Here is an 18,322-nt window from a genome sequence, read left to right on the forward strand (position 1 = left end):
TCTGTAGATAGTAAAAATATATTCTTATTACAAAAAAGAGCCATTAGAATAATACTGGGTGTTCATTTCAAAGTGTGTCATGACGTCACTGTTGTTGGGTCACCGATTTGAAGCGAGTTTTAGCTTATATGTCAGAGAAGTTGCCTATTATTTAAGGCGTTCTTCAATCTGAACTTGAGAACGTGTACGGTATAACTTGAACGTCGTAGCAACAGATGGCGGTCTGTACGGTCTGTGTGCTACCATAACCTCTTTCGAACTGTGTTTTGCGCTGGCAAGTCGTACGCAGGGTATTTGTTATCATCGGTTGCGTACGGTTACATTCCACAACACAAATCAAATGCTCCGTGTCCATGTTGACCGTCGAAGTTAATGTCAACAAATACGTAAGTAATCGTCTTAACCCTCTTCCCATATCCCGACAGTACGTATTTCCAAACAGTTCACATTCCTGCCACTACTGGCGTTACCGTGCGTATCGGTATGTACTCTTCAGAATGAATGCCGTACTTGCTAGGCAACTTCTCTGCCTCATAGGTTATACACCTCTGCGGAAATGTAGGAAGATTGAATTCTCTAGGCTCATCGGCTAGCCACATGACGGCATACAGCGAGCCATGACACACTTTGAACTGAAACCCAGTAGTTGCAGCAAAGGCTAGAGAATCATGTAGATTATTTTTTTAAAAATTAGAGATCTAACCTTAACAAATCAATACATATACTCTACAATAAATTTCCTCTTATGTAATAAAGAAAATTTTCCAACTAACTCAGCCATACATAGTATAAATACCCGCAGAAGGAATGATTTTCATACGCCATCATCAAATTTATCATGCTTTCAATGGGGAGTACGTTACATGGCAATAAAAATGTTCAATAGTCTTTCTGAAGACATTAAGAATCATAGCCAAAACCCTGCATTATTTAAGGTAAAACTAAAAAACTACTTAATATCTCACACTTTCTATTCTATAGAGGAATTCTTGACATTTCACAGTACTGTGTAAATATTATAATACTATTAAATGGTAAACATATTACATTGTATAAAATATTGTTATTAAGGTATTAATTCTGTACATATTTCATATTTGCATTTTATATGTATTGCATTTTATTGTTAAACGTAAGAATTGGACATGTTCTTTATTCTATGCTATAAAGCAAATGTATTTATTACCTGCAGTAAATGTACTATGTACATGCTTATTTTCATGTCCTTGTTTCATACTCACCTTCCTCAAGATCTCTCGCACACCCTGCTCCGTCCTGCTGGACAGTAAGATGAGCCTTGGTAGACTGTCACTCGTGCTTTCTGATTTCTCTCGACTGTACGAGCGCAGTAACGTATGTGCATAGGTGCCTGTCATGCCCATACTGTTCAGTGCCACCAGCCCTCCATGCCATGGCGTGCTTTCTGTCACCACCTGCATACACATAAATGCCATTCAATGCCAGGAAGCAATTCTTGAACATTACGAGGATAGTAACTTTCTTCAGCTCTTTGCTTTCTCCTGTGTTCTGAAATATCAAATTGTTCTACCATTCCTGCTTAAAAAGAACAAGTTGGTTATTTATGCAGTATTAATAATTTCCCTCGTTTCTTTAAAGATAACTATACTTTTCAAATAATTAAGAAAAATAATGAAGACATTTTAAAGGAACTTCAAGTGATACTGGTGTCCATTTTTCCACAGCAAATGTAAGAGAAATGGTAAAACCGTGTCCAGTACAGATGACTGAAAGAAATTGTTAATTACTGACTGGGAGGAGAAGAACTTTAAAAAAGACAATATGAGCGTAGTGATACCACAATCGATCACATGCATGAACTGGATGTGATAATAAGAAATTAATCAATCTGAATAATCAGTTACAACTTTATTTTACGATGAAAGTAGATCAACTTTTGAAATATTGTATATTTCATGCAGGTATAAGGTAACTGAAATATTGCAAAGAAAATATTTTACAAATAAAAGTGTGCACAATATGGCGTAAAAATCGCTATATAGTCTAAATTTATAACAGGTGATGAATATTGTTCGCAAATATTAACTTTTCATGTGATTTACAAGGGTCATACTTTTCCAAAGGAATAGTAACTGGTGAACCAAGGGGCATATTTGGGAAGAAGGAGCTCCAATCTACAAATAAGACTGGTGGGAAAAGCAATGATTTTCTTCCTAAGAAAAGAAAAGTCTTTCCCTACCATAAAAAAATGTTCTTTCAAAAGCCTGACCATCATATCCTGCCTAGATACCTGGACAGGCAAATGGATGAAGCCTACTATTTTTTTTTTGACAAAGAAGGGGCCCGAAGGCTTGCACCACAGACTGAGGCTTATTGTGCTTACCATTCCTGTCCTGTGAATGATTGTCACCAAATGGCTGCACTCTTGTATGAATGCAGCACACTGCACTGTGAACTTAGCCTGGCCTACAGTAATGATCAGACAGTCGATTTTTCGGTCCCTACATAGCGACAAGATGTTACGTTCCTTGGCGTATGAACAGAGCATAGCAGTGAGTTCAATGACCTCCATGCAACTGACGTACATCTAATGTTCAGTATCGGGACCAAAATTCGCTGTCTAGTAATGATGACAATAATATTGAAATAAATGATGGCGAAATGAGTCCAAGGTACAATGCCGAAAGTTACCCAGCAATTCTGCTTCAACTGGTTGAGGGAAAATCTCGGAAAAACTCCCCAGGTAGCTTGTTCCAACCGAGATATGAAGCCATCTGCCCGAATCACAGTCAGACATGCTAACAATTACTCCACAGCAGTGGACTAATCCTTTCTTTAAATGTCACATACGTGGATAGTGCATTCAACAGTGTGTTGATCGATAGCTGCACCACCAACGTCGATTTACTTCATGCTATTGAGGTTAACATAAAGACTTGGTGTATCCTTAGAGCATCGAGATTGATGACAATACAAAAATATGTACGTGGGTACGAAAAAATGTGCAGAAAGACTTTGAAATGACTAGGTGAAAGAATAATAGAAGTTTAAGTTGAACAGTTACAAAGGCAACTGCGTGAAAAAAGTTCGAACTTGGTGCGCTTCAAGATGTTGCTCACCTTTGCTCTGCCCTGCGTGAGTGCGGTGATCTCCACTGCTGGTGTGTGGTAGTGCAGGGTGGGAGGGATCATCCCCGTCTGCATGGCTATCAGCACCTTGGCAACAGAGCATAGATTGGCGGCGGCATTACTGTGTCCCATGTTGGACTTGACAGAACCCACAAGCAATGGAGTCCTGCGCCTTTTCAGAAGAACAGCATCCACTGCACGCATCTCTTCTACATCAGCCATCTGCAGGAAGAGAACTAACCTAGTTGTGTTCCTTTAGTCTAAAACCGCTTGTAATATTTTCGAATCTAGTCACGAAAGCCAATTTAATGTAAAAAGAGAAGACTAATGCTCACTTTCACTACAAAAACCACTCAGACATGCAAATTAAATGGACAGGAAGGATCCTGAACATGTGCTTCAGAACTACCGTCTAAACAGACAGTGTTATGCTATGGAACCAATACAACTGCTACTAACATCTATAATGACTAATATGTATATGTAATAACTTATGTATAAATGCAATGTTTGTGCTCCAGTGATAAGAATTGGGTGGTGCATCTGGTTGCTACAGGTATGGTGTACGAGATATTGATCAGCGTCGTCAGAGGTGGGCTCTAGTACGTTCCTGTGAGCTAGGGAGGTTTGCCATGAAAATTGACTAATCTCAAAGCTTGAATGTTGCATAGCCATCATGTCAGAGGTAAGTGTGAGACATGATTTAAATAAAAGTCACATATATGTGTATCTAGCAGAGGCTGATGAATTTTGTAAGAGTAACAAAATTTCTTAGGATTAATTTGTAATATACTGTCAATAGAGGACAGTTACGGGAAATTATAACCAGTAAAAGCATTCCAAACTACCTATTCAAGACTATTCAAAGTATTATATGAAAAACATAATAAAATTATGTATTGTAATGGCAGTGTTTTTCTTTTGGAGAGAGGGATGGTGAAACTCTATGTAGGATATATTATAACAGACTGAGAGGTGATTACTATTCAGTGTCGTTTTTAACCTCCTTTTTTCCCAACTTTAAGACTTTCTAGGCCTAAGTGGAATTCAAAGAAAAATTAATTATTAACACATTTCTCTGGCTTCATGATGAAAAATACAACAAAAAAGTAAATCGTCTGTAGCTGCATTTAGACTGGCAACAGGCCATGACTGTTTGGCCAAACACCTAAATAGAATTGGAATATATCAGTCCCCTAACTGCCCATTGTGCAACTCAAACCAAGAAATGAATTCGGAACACCTCAAAATCTGTGCTTCAGTGGCTGGTCATGATAATATCTTTGAAAAATACTGGAGTGCAAGAGGTCAAATGACTTTACTGTCAAACGCCTGGCATTAGAAAAGAACAACCACAACATATTAATGACTAAAGAACTGGACAGGCACAACGAATGTGTTAGGAAAAATCGCAACTAACTAGTCTACCAGAGTGCTGCATTGGAGTTAAATCGCTTGCTTGAACTCGGTCGAGTGTCGCACCCTCGAGTGAGGTACAATCGGTCGTGATACGCTCGTAATAAATAGAAGCACAGTACAAGGTCATCTCACCGACATGTCTTATCTTGTATGGAAGGCGACAGATAAGATACGCATATGTTTTGCTCACATGATAAAAATAAGGCTTTATTTTCTGCGTTTATGACAAACGTTTAATGGAACGGTCAATGGAACGTACCAAAACAGGAACATGAAGTTATAAATAAAATAGTACGAAAAACTTCGATACACAGTTATTATTGCTAATTAATAATTATTCAATATTTGATTTACCACATATATAATATGATAGGTCCATACATAGTGTTCTGCCTATATACTGCGACAATGTAGAAACGTTTTACAAAATATTATTGATATAGCACCAGATTAATAACAATATTAGTACAGAGATAACTTCACAGAAAATATAATAAAACGAATAATCATGCTGCACAACTGTTACAGACGCAAAGATTGATACACTAATTATTAGAGATTATTATTATTATTATTATTATTATTATTATTATTATTACTACTACTAGAAAACTTGATACAGTTCTTGCATTATCGTGATTGTGTTCTCCGTTTACAATAATTATATAATTACATTTACATCCAATAACATCTATCTGATGTGGCAAAAAACAAAATCACTCCTGTGTGGAAAAAAAAAAAAAAAAAAAAAAACATTTACCTACAACATTTATATTACATTTTAAAGCAAGTTTTGTAGTTGTACTATGGAGAGGTTAGTTAAACACTGCAAAGTTTTGAAATGATAAACATCTATGATGTTACTACACAGTTCATCATTGTAACAAGAACGAATGTCCAACGCTCGGCTTATACCGTTCGAGGATTTATCGCTCGTGACAATTTTACCCATCATGCATGTGCACTACTTATCGGATTATGCTATGAACTACTTGGCGCTCGAGCGAAAAGTCCGATGCAGACCTCTGTAGTCTACATTATCCAACCTCTATTCATTCAAACATTAAAATACATTTCCATCCCCCACTTGCGTATCTATCCATTCACCACACAACCATTCACCAATCCATCCATTCAGCTATTCATTCATCCATCGAAACTTCCCTATACGCAATCAGCCATCTATCAACCACCCTTTCATCTATTCATTCACCATCAATCCATCTATCCATCCATTCACCTGTAATTCTATTTCTATAAAAATCTAAGCACATCACAATATATTACAAGTCGTGTAGACGTTGCACTCACCTTAATACCGCAGCCCTCTGCCTCCAGGTAGTTGATGTCAGCAGGATCAATGCCACACTCACTGTAGAAGCGCTCCATTAGTGTTTTGAGTGGTGCTCCAAAAGGCACTGTATAGCGCACATCACGGTCACCACAGCCATCCACTTCTGAATGCACAACAGTTGCGTAGATCCGCTTCGCATCACGTGCCCTTTGCAAAAACAGCACCACCACACCATCACTGCGTGCATAACCATCCGCTGAAACATAAACGAACTTGTTTACATGCTGTGTAACCTCCCACGGAAATTATACTCTATCAGTGAATTTTATACTGAAGAATTTTGTACTTGGCTTATGATGAGAATAGGAAGTATCAGTAAACTTGACAAAACAACCTCTAAGTAGAAGTGTATTAACCAGTGACTTGCATATAATGAGAAAGATGTTCACATTAAATACAACATTTTTTTATGTTACATGTATTGCTTTCTGACACAAAAATACAAATTTTCATTCAACTCGTAAACCAAATATAACCAGACAGAATTAATTTTAAAGAAACAATTAAAGATATGTTCAAAATCACTTGCATTATTCGACATAAATTCCCCTAACTTCGATACAGCAAGTGGCATGGTTAATTGACAACTGAAAAGTCGTGTGGTAGTTCTGTTTGGAACAGCTTGCAGACAGCTCGGCACTGAGTTTTGGATGGATGTGATATCATTAAAACTTCTTCATTTCTGTGGCAACTTTGGTTTCAGGAATAGCAATAGGTAGAGTTCAAAATATCAAGAATATGGTGGGTGACCAACTACGGAATTAATATCTGGTATATAATTTTTCGATCAGACACAAAAATCTGACTTATTTCATCCCCCCCTCACTGAAAGAAATTATGCATAACCCAGTCGCTCTTTATGCAGATTTTTTTTTAATCTAAACAATCCCTCTAGTTGATCATGCATAGATCATAATTATTTACATTAAGGCAAATACTAAAAAAATGCAGAGTTCAATCAGAAGTAGATTTGGTACCGGTACTTACAGATTTAGAAAAAGGCATATGATAGTGTACCAAAGAAAATGTTCTGAGTGTCACTAGAAATAGCTAATGTCGATGAGCCTCTAATTAAATAATACAGGAGATATATAGAGATTACAAGTGCAAAGTAAAATCCGGTACCGGTAATAGTAATACATTACAAAAATCTTAAACTAACAAGAGTCTATTACAAGGCTGCAGTATGTAATTGACGGTTTTCAAGATCTTTATTGTAATAATGAGATGAAGGTCTTGCAAAGTGAAATGCTGGGATTAGAGATAGGAGAAGGAAACTATCTACATCTATATTTTGCTACTGATGATCAAGTTCTTATAGCACAAGATGGAGAGGACGCAAATAATATGTGTAATCAACTGCTTAAAGAATAGGCCTTACTGAAAATGGGATCTAAAAACAAATTAAAAACCTCTGTTTTAATTTTTTCCTTTAAATGTACAGAAATTTGATCCAAACAAATGTAATATTTAAAAATTCCTTTGCAGAACAGAAAGTCACATTTGTTCGGATCAAATTTCTGCTCATTTCAATCATTCATTATCATGATGCAATACTTACTTACTTACTTACTTACTGGCTTTTAAGGAACCCAGAGGTTCATTGCCGCCCTCACATAAGCCCGCCATTGCTCCCTATCCTGAGCAAGATTAATCCATTCTCTATCATCATATCCCACCTCCCTCAAATCCATTTTAATATTATCTTCCCGTCTACGTCTCGGCCTCCCTAAAGGTCTTTTTCCCTCCGGCCTCCCAACTAACACTCTATATGCATTTCTGGATTCGCCCATACGTGCTACATGCCCTGCCCATCTCAAACGTCTGGATTTAATGTTCCTAATTACGTCAGGTGAAGAATACAATGCGTGCAGTTCTGTGTTGTGTAACTTTCTCCATTCTCCTATAACTTCATCTCTCTTAGCCCCAAATATTTTCCTAAGCACCTTATTTTCAAACACCCTTAACCTATGTTCCTCTCTCAAAGTGAGAGTCCAAGTTTCACAACCATAAAGAACAACTGGTAATAAAACTGTTTTATAAATTCTAACTTTCAGATTTTTTGACAGCAGACTGGATGATAAAAACTTTTCAACCAAATAATAACAGGCATTTCCCATATTTATTCTGTGTTTAATTTCCTGAACTGATGATGCAATACTTTCTTCAATTGAATGAACATATTTGGAACTAAATCAATGGCTTTCAGAGAATACGCAATGCAATGTTTCATATAAAACAATTTTTAGCTCGAAAAGAAAGCAAAAACGAGCAAAACTATATTAAACTTTTTTGTTTGAAATATCTCAAAGAATAACCCCCTGAAATTAAGGACATTACATACGGTTCACTCTGTCTAGGGCTCCTGTAAGCAATAGTAGCAAGTTGCGTGTGAAAGATTGCAGTCTTGCAAATGGTGTCTCGAATTTCTCTTGCATCCCAGGAAACAGTTTTATAGTGGGATTGCCAGTTCTTCATAGAGTTGTCAATGCTAAGTCAGTAGCGGCTGGTGGTCAAAATAATGAGTGTGCTACAATCTCTATATCGGCCTACTGTACACACTTATATGTATTTATCTTAATTTGAGACTCGCCTAGTGACGAAATATGAAGTCCATACGATGTTCCTTCCTACTGCAGAACTTGTCAATTACCCTGGTGTTAAACCCCTCCATCTTGGACATCATACTCTTTTCTATTGACAGTATTGCAAGAGCAGTGAGGCGATCCTGGGACATAGTGTTCCTTAAAAGCGTTTTTATGCATTTAAAGAAAGAAAAACATCTTTCTGGCTCAGCAGTGGTCATTGGTGTTGTAACCAAAATATTTAACAACTTCGTTACATCACAGAATGGATCCTGTGAATTGTTAGAGGCTATGTATTGTAACAATTGAACAGCTTCATCTATATTTCGGAAGTCGGGTCTTCCATATAGAACTACAAGTTGTGTCTTTACCACTGTTTTGTTCAGTACAGTATAGCTGTTGACAGCAACTTCAAGAACGCGTTCTGGAAAATCACGAGAAAAATTGTCAAAAAATTTGCTGTTTAACAATTTTGTTGCGTCTAGGTAGCTTAAAGACTGAAACGATAAGTAGTTTCCCGAATTATACTGTCACATAATTCCTTGGCTTCAATTTTCTGTACTGACTGATTCAGGAGGAACCTCAAAAACCAGGTAGATGGCAGCAGCGGTCGGACACTTGAATTACCAAACACATTGTACATAGTTCCGAGTTCTTCCACAAACAAGCATTCTTTCGTTACGCTTTACTTTTGTAATCTCCAAGCTGTGTTGTGCTGAAGCTGACTACAGCACTTCTCCGCGTAAAAATAGCCAATCAGAGCAGTGATTTCAGCTTCGCACATGCGCATTAGTTGTCTACATTCTCATGTAGAGTTTTGAGTAGCACAACGTACCGCCTGAGACACCAAAGAGCGAAGCGCAAAGACTAAACACTCTATAACGCGTCGTGAACATAACCACGGGAAATTGTCAAATGGCAGATCAAGTACTATAGTATTGCAAATACATTATTTGAGCAAAAATTATCATTGTGCTGTAGCACATAAGGACAGGCCGCCACTGTGCTAAGTACAACTATGAGAAACTTAATTACTGTCTGTACCGTCACCTATGTCTAAGATGGGGACTGCACTGTGCATACTTAAAATTAAAAGAAATTAGCGAATGATAGTGAAGTTACTGAAGCATATGGACCTCTCTCACCTTGTGCATCGAAAGGCCTGCATTTTCCATCCTTGCTGAGCACGCCAAGTTCGTTGTAGTGGTACGACACCTCCGGATGCATTACCAGGTTTACAGCACCCACAACTGCTGCATCGCAGCGCCCTTGCTTCATCTCATTGCAGGCTGCTGATAATGCCTCAAAGCCACTAGTCTCTGTTGACACTATAGAGATGCTCGTGCCTGACACATATGAATACTTATACTATTAACTGGAACATTATCAGTCTTTAAACGTCTAGAACAAAAATTGTTTCCTAGTTCATATATATACGCACACATACTGATATAACTGTGCAGACTGAAGGAGGCAATAGTATACATTAAAATAAATAAAAAACCTATTATGAATTTTGTAATTAAGTGCATGGTTAATTAGAAAATAGGCTCAAAGTCTCAAATAGGCAGTTTGGCAACAGTTCATTGCTAGCACATTTACGAATACACACACGAACAGGTCTCAACAGAAGCATTCCCTTCCTTAGTCACTGCAGTAGGGTTGCCAGACTTCCTAATGGCAGGAAATAACAATTACGTATTAATCTTTTTATTTAATTTGCAAGAAAAATCTGCACAGTTATATTACATCCACCCTGTATAAGATGGAAGGGAACATATTACATTCCTTCTCAGTTATGATTCCTAGAAGAGTAACAAATGAAAATGTACCAAATTTTCATTCTCTAAGGTCTGTTTTAGAAAAAAAAAATGACATTTTATGTTAAAATTCTGATTGAGGATTCTATGAAATTGTTTTTTTTTTTACTTGGTTATTTAATAACGCTTATCAACTACTGGGTTATTTAGTGTTGATGGAGTTGGTGATAATGAGATGAGGCCGAGAATTCGACACAGATTATTTTGAATTCGCCTTACAGTTGGATAAAACCAGAACTTCGGAAAAAAACCCAACCAGTAATCAGCCCAAGCAGGAATCGAACTCACGCCCAAGCGAAACTCTGGAAAAGCAGACAAACGCGCTACTGCCTGAGCTACACCAGTGGCCATGAAACTGTTTACAAACATGAGTCTTTTTTTTTGTAGGGTAGTACAGAATAAACTGGTGTTTTACTTTGCAGAAGCAAAATGGAAGAACTAATCTAATTTGGCACTTCAACTAGGATCTTTGAATGTTCATAACCTTCGATAATTATTGGGTTTTCTAATCATTCAGAGATCAGTAAGGAGCGTAAATAGAGGTTTATATTGACATTACCATGCACGTTGAGCCAGTATGAGATGCGGTTCGACACCATGGCACGGCTGTTGCCCATCACTGCCAGATTGTTCTTCTCAGGGACGTAGATATAAGTGTTCTCTGACTCGCTTATGTTGGAGCCTGTGTACACAGCTGTGTTGGTTCCACGTAGCTCACTGGGGTTGAAGCCTGCATCCACTATGGCTTCGAACACCTTTTCCAGTAGAATGCGCACGTATGGGTCTGTGGACGCGCAATGTTTCGGATTCACGCCGAAGAACCCTGCATCGAACTTGTTCTTGTTACTGACCTGCCCCACGAAGGTCGGCGCACCCATTTTCTCTAACAAGATAACAAATAACAATGAGTAAATAAATACATTAATTAATTATACATAAATATCTTATCAACAGAACAATTTTATTGTAAAACTTCCCCAGTCCTGTTGAGATTGTCTCATTATTACTATGTTTACAGGCCGGCTTGCTTTGGCAGTTGCATCGTTTTAATTAAAACGTACTGACAATCTCATTGTGATGAATTCAGAAAGTGACCTCGGAAGGAAATGTTCCCCAAATCTCAAAATTCCCAACAGTGGAGATTTCAGATGCACCTAAACCATTTTGCTTCAACTTAACTTAGAAAAACTGAATTCAAATTAACATATCTCTCACAGATGAAGATATTTAAAGCTATGTATTAACATAAACTATACATATTGTAGCTTTACTTAGTCTTCCAACTTTAAAACAAGTATTGAAATGGTCTACACTGGAAAAAGTTTGAACAGGCACATAAACATAATGACGACCCAGTTCGAACTGGAAACAACTCAAAATTTAAAGTTTTGAGAAATCTGCATTTAAAGCTTTATGTTGCTGTGAAAAATCAAAGGATCGTTGAAATTATTCCAAATTCTGTTAATGATGTTTCATATACGGTATATAAGTTTCAAATTACAGTATGTTAACTGGATTTTTCACAGTAACATGAAGCGTTAAAATTCAGTTTCTCAAAACTTTAAATTTTGAGTTCTTTCCTTTTTGAACTAGCTCGTTGATATGATGTAGTAATGATAGAATTAGTAGTAGCAAATAATAATAATAATAATAATAATAATAATAATAATAATAATATTATACCTTATGGCTTACTATCTTCATCCATTTCCCTCAATTTCATTTATCCTCCTCCCCAACCCTGAGAGAAATAGACCGAAATCGCGACAAGTAAGGAAAGAACAAGCTTTTGGGAACAGTAATATTGACAATACTGCTTCGAATTAATGTAAATTGTGTAAAATTAAGTATAGTAAAGTCAAATTTTACAATGCTCAAAAATTACGGAGTTACTAACATCGAAAGTTGTGACCTGTCAACTATTAAATGCAGGTCTACATACTTTCACACCACCGGTAATGCAACATAGTAGCTCCAATAGTCTAAAGTGTATATGCCAGATTGGTAATTGAGAGATTCAGTGTTCGAAAACCAGCTAGTTTTTCTATTATTAGAATTATTGCCATAATTTACTTATCGACTTGTTTCGCATGTGTTTAAAATAGTAACAGAGGGTATTTTTTCCCCCACTACAGGCTCATCTGCATTATGCTCCAGATGCACCACAGTCTATGACTTATTATGCTTACCTGAGTTATTTACTATCAATTCCAACTCATCAACCCTGTATCCTTAATTAAGAAATAGTTCTACTAATGAAACTTGATCAAGATCCTCTGGTACTAAGCCAAGGGTGCCCACAGGGGGTAGGGGGGGGTAGCCAATTGCTACCACTGAGATTTGTTATTTTTTCTCGTTTCTACCCCCCCCCCCAATTGAGCAACCTTTGACATTCTCCATCACTTTACTCTGCACTATGCACTACATGTACAGTGGAACAGTCATTCAGGTAAGTTATGTGTAATCATTATTATTATGTTCGTTTGTTATGGTTACAGCATTTATCAGAAAATATTTATATGCATTCCTTGCATTTATATGTTTCAACACCCTTCGGAGAGTGAAAAATGGCTAAGGAACACCATGCGAGATGACCATCTTTCCTCTCTATGTATTCTGTCCACACATTGGAAACGCATAGAAGAAAACAGAGAATCATTTTTGCATAAAGTGATTGATATCTATGGATGAGTACCTAGGCGACTGCGAATTTTGTTTCAAGCTCAAGAATCAGAATGGTGAAATACTGCTAGCTGGAATATTATATGTAGGTACAGCAGAACATTAAAATTTGAATTATTATATTATATAATATCAGCGATATCTTTGCCTCCTATACAGCGGTAGGCACTCATAGGTCAGCTTATGACGGTGAAATTGAAGCTATCAGGGTAGCCTTAGCTCAACTGATATGTCAGCAAACTAAATTCAAGAATGTCGTCATCCCGTCAGACTCCAAAGCAGCCATAGAATCTGTAGGTTCCTTAGACCCTGAGTCTTCATCAATCCAAGACTGTCAAAATGCCATACAACTATTACAAGCAAAACACAAAATCATGGTACTACAATGGGTCCCCGAGCACTGCAACTTATCTGGCAATGAGCAGGCCGATGCCTTGGCAAAAAAAGGTGCTAGAATTTTACAAACATTTCCTAAACCAACATCCTTCCAGACAATAAAATTATACATCAAAGAAGTTGCCCACAACATCCACTCCCATAAGATTGCAAAAAGAACGTATGGCAAACACTGGAGAAGGGGCCTTCTATCAATACCTAACGGACCAAGAAGATTGGCAGTCGCACATTTCCGCCTTGCAACTGGCCATGACTGCTTGGCGCAGCATCTCCACCATTTCGGTATTTATCAAAATCCAACCTGTACCCTTTGTGACCTTCAATAAGCGATTAATAGGGATCATCTCCAACGCTGCCCAGCTCTAAAATCACTGACTGAATGTGCCAGATACTGGGAAGCGAGAAGCCTCATACCTCTTTTTAGTTCTTTAAGAATTTTGTTTAGTTCTTCATTAGATTTAATTTTAAGTTGTATTAAGTTAATTGTTTTAATTTTGAGGTTATGTATAGGTAAAGGATAAGTTATCTATGTACCTGTCATTTGCATAAATAAATATTATATAATTTAGAATTAAATTTTCAATTTAGGGTAATTTATATTTCAGAACTGGCTATTTTTCATGTTCAATTCTCTCTTTACTTGTCCATCCGTTTCCTCTAATTTTCTAACCATCTTGCTACCACTGAGATTGAATCCTGCGGGCGCCCTTGTACTAAGCTGAAACAGAGGGAATTACTTCTTTCCTTAAAGCAGTAATATGCGACATTTTACAGCAATATAAAATATATCTGAAATAAATAATCCCCACTATAAACATTTATGTAATTGTTCTTCAGAAGTTTCTTTCATTCATCCCCTGGAGACCCAATTTCTACCCCCCACCCCCAGAGTGAAATAGATGACTTCAACACTGACAAACGTTGTTTTAATAAAATTACTTTATCTTTTGAATATACTGTATTGCTTGTAAATAAGCTCTTCCTTAACGTGACAAAACTGTTGCATCCACCTCTGTACAGGCATAAAATAAATTGATAGAAATCTACTAAAATGATTTCCAACAAAGTCGAGAAATAGATTCTTTTACAACATTATTTATATGAATCATAGTGAACTCACCATTCTTCCAGTTGCCATCCTCCTTGGGTCGCACTAGGTGTTCCTTACTGAAGAGTTTGTCTCTGAACTCATCAATATTGTCTGCATCTGGGAAGCGTCCACTTATCCCTGAGATCACAATGTCATCATCTGTTGGGAGACCTCTCTCCTTCCCGTCTCCACTACTCATCGTTCAAATGGCTCTGTCACATCAAATTCAAACCAAGTGTATTTGTATCTTATGTTTTAAATCGCCTTAATGAAATATTCTAGATTTTCACGATATTTTGATTTTGAGATTGATATAGAGTATTTCTCTTCAACATTTGGAACCACTTACAGATTCCATTAACAACCACACCACCCAAGTCATGGAAGTGTCGCTCACTTTACTTTGTCTATTATGCTTGGATAGTCCAAACAACTGGACAAAGAAAATCACAGTTGACCATCATAATCCTGACTTCTTTGCATTGAAACAAGCAAACAAATGTAAAATAATTCTGAAGACAAAGTATACCTCATTAAAATTTTTTATCCTCATGGGGTTTGAATATAAAAAATGCACGCGGTAATAATCTCTAAACTCGTATTTTAGCCAATACACCATGAGGTACAGAAAATCATTCGATAAGGAAAGCTGTATCAATTATTTATTAGTATAGGTCATAGGTCGGCATTCTGTGACTCGTGAGCCAGCTCCTGGAAAACAAAGCAAGTGAAGGGGAATAGTAGAGGCTATACCCCCACCCACAACAGACTTGCAATTCATTGTGCGCAGAGTATACAACATAACTAATATCACTGGTGGCTTGGCTTTATAGTATCATGTCATTATCAAGACCATTGAAAATCCCAAGGAAACGTGAATTTCGACCAGAATATCGATCCTTGTAAAAGATATATCAATTATTGTTATAATTATGATAAAATTTACAATTTATTTTTCTGTAATTTCACAATTAAACATTGACAATAATAATATAACTTTCATCCATTCTATAATTCACCAAGAGGCACTACGGAACAAAGCAACAAAATATGAAATATGTTAAGGACTTGGTTGTTGACACCATGACCCAAATAAAATCAAAGTCAAATTAAAACACCAGAAATTCCGAAAACTCCTACAGGATATGGGGGGGAGAATATCAGATTTTCCTTATTATACAGCTGTAAGGTGACTCAGAATTTGAAAAATGATTCGTCGGTTTTTGGAAAGCATAAAATAATTTCTGCTTTTATAAAGGAAAAGGTGCAGTAATTTTCTTTAAGTACCGGTAATAAAATTGTCGATTATGTTTGAAATATATCACACTGCCCTAGGATTTCAATATGCTAATAAATAATTAGTGTTATAGGACCAGTAAAGAAGCGTGACAAAATTTTTGGGTTAGCTGGGCTGAAGACAAGGTTCAGAAATAGTGATCTAGGCTATGCTTTATGTCGCTAAAAGATAAACGAAACGTGGAAACAATTCTGTTTTTAATTAACTAAATTCTAAATTGATCTTGTCCCTTCTTCGAAAATGTTTGGGAAAGCTCAGCTTACCCTCCTTACCCTGATGCTTTGGCACAGTATAGGACACAGAAATTCCCAAGTTGGCCAAAAATTGGCTGCTAGATTTGATACTCCTTTCCAAAATTTCAGAACATTTCAACAATTTAAATCGATAGCTTCAAAGGAATAATAAAAAATATAGTACATATGTATGACAGCATCAATTCTTTCTTTTACTTATAGATTTATGGAATCAAAATTTATTAGAAAAGAAGACATTTAATTTTCCTTGCTTACTCATTTGGCAATACTGTATATGATATATCAAATTACAATTACATTGATGTCTTAAATGAACTACAAATAGATTTTCATAACAAAAGATTCGTTCAATTTAAAAAACTGAAACTGATTTCTAATTGCATTGAAATCCTTTTGGCTTAGAAATAATGATAGTAAGACCTGAATTACAATAGAAGTTGTATATATTTTAAACGACATGTTTTTTTTTTTTTTTAACATAGAATAAAGATTCCAAAGGTGTTAATATTGTCAAATTGCTAAATAAATTAAAATACGCTAATCTGAGGTTTTACACAGGCATATATGGCTCCACATTATATTATATGTGAACAGTTTTTTACAAAAATGAACATTGCAAAATCAAAAAGAACCCGTATTACAGATGAGCATCTCACTTTACAGTTAAAATTAGCCATATGTAATTTTACTCCTGACTGATCAGTTACTCAAATGCCATTTCTCTTTGAATTACTGTCTCGGTTTTGTTCTGTTATACTTTATCAGTCATTGTTCAACGAAATTTGTGAAAAGTGACGAAGAAAATAAATGAAAACATACCAATAATAATCATGGTGATCAATGTTTTACTTCTAAGATTACAGTCAGGCACTATACAGTACATTGAACACTGTGGTAAGGGGAAGCATACCCACTCCCTTTCATCCCTTCCATTTGAATGCTGAGTTTGTTGTGTTCTGCTGATGTATTCGGAAAGTAAGTTTTGCCGATGTATGGTGTAGGTTAAAGTAAAATTGGTATTGCCACTTCAAAGTAATTTATCGCCTTTATTTGATTATAATGTCATTAAAGTATATATTACTGTTCTATAGCGATGAATTTTAATAGCACCAGTCCTTTTATCAAAGTTAAAATCTCGTCCATTGTAAAACAAGCTGCAAATACAGACTGAAAATCCATATGATAATATATCCATAACTATATGGTGGAACTTGAATTCTGGAAAAACAGGATGGCCAATTTATCTTTCCATGAGTGCACTTGTGGGGTCCTGTACTTGCACAGATATGTATTTTATTGTCATTAAGTAAAATAATGTGATTATTTAGCATCTGTTTCTAGATTATGTTGCCATATTGATTTGAAGAATACGTTCTACATCATGGTCGTCAGCACTCACTGAAATGGGTAATGGGTAAGGAGTGTATCGGTGAATGCACCACGGTGCATGCTCCGAGAAGTGGAGAGAAAGGAAGCTACCTTAAGTTGATGTGGGTGATCAGTGGAGAGTAGTCAGTAGATACTTGTGAGTGTGGTGGCTGAAAATTCTGATAGTTGTTAACGTAGGTCTTCTACCACTACATTCTTTAACCCTTCGTAGGAGGAGGCATTTTTTACAGAGTTTGAAAATATTGCGAAATATTTAATTTGCAATAAGAACCTCAATGTGATGAGAAAATATAACCTGCAGTGCCACTATGACAAGTCTCATGCTAATGATTACAATAAATTGAAAGACAATGAAAGAATCGCAATGGTGGAGCAGTTAAAAGACCCAACATACTATGTGCAGACAGTCAGTTGTTGGGAAGCTCCTTCACTGGTTTTCACTTTGTGTGAAGAAATCGCCTTATTCATGGACATTAATGATAGGCAAGTTCCAGAGCTTGAAGATGATAAATGGATCAATGACTTATACTTCCTCGTCGATTTGACTCATCATATCAATCCTACATGCTTACCTAGAAGATGGAGATCATACAATTGTTCAATTGTTTGGAAACATGAAAGCATTCAAACAAAAACTACTGTTATGGATAAATCGACTACTTGACATGGACACATACATTTTTCAAATCTCGTCTCTGTGAGCATGTTTGGCAATAATAAATTAATAAAGAAACATAATCGCCAAGAAGAAAAATTGCAAGAAGTGTACAATGTGTACATATATTCTAAATTAACATAAATATGGATATTGTGAAAATAAAGTCTGTATTTATGATTGATTTTTCTAGAAGTTTTTTTTCTTCTTTCGACCAATTTTTGTACATATATTAGACACTAATGTTTGAGCACAGCTGAGACTCAGCCCCTCA

At 36.3% G+C, this 18,322-nt stretch overlaps 1 protein-coding gene across 2 annotated transcripts in view; it reads right to left on the bottom strand.

The window, feature by feature from the left end:
- LOC138703527 (fatty acid synthase-like) overlaps positions 1 to 18,322 on the bottom strand; it is a 78,912-nt gene that overhangs the window by 53,184 nt on the left and 7,406 nt on the right. Inside the window, exons 2-7 of one of the 2 annotated variants that reach the window (XM_069831452.1) lie at positions 14,484 to 14,665; positions 10,845 to 11,168; positions 9,611 to 9,811; positions 5,838 to 6,076; positions 3,099 to 3,329; positions 1,242 to 1,433 (exon numbers count right to left, since the gene is read on the bottom strand). In XM_069831452.1, the coding sequence (XP_069687553.1) occupies positions 1,242 to 1,433; positions 3,099 to 3,329; positions 5,838 to 6,076; positions 9,611 to 9,811; positions 10,845 to 11,168; positions 14,484 to 14,652 (1,356 nt within the window). In that variant the 5' untranslated portion in view covers positions 14,653 to 14,665. Of the gene's footprint in view, positions 1 to 1,241; positions 1,434 to 3,098; positions 3,344 to 5,837; positions 6,077 to 9,610; positions 9,812 to 10,844; positions 11,169 to 14,483; positions 14,666 to 18,322 lie in introns of those variants that run through there. The other variant, XM_069831453.1, reaches the window with a different exon arrangement.

This window comes from Periplaneta americana, chromosome 7 (assembly GCF_040183065.1).
Source record: "Periplaneta americana isolate PAMFEO1 chromosome 7, P.americana_PAMFEO1_priV1, whole genome shotgun sequence".
NCBI classification, from domain to species: domain Eukaryota; kingdom Metazoa; phylum Arthropoda; class Insecta; order Blattodea; family Blattidae; genus Periplaneta; species Periplaneta americana.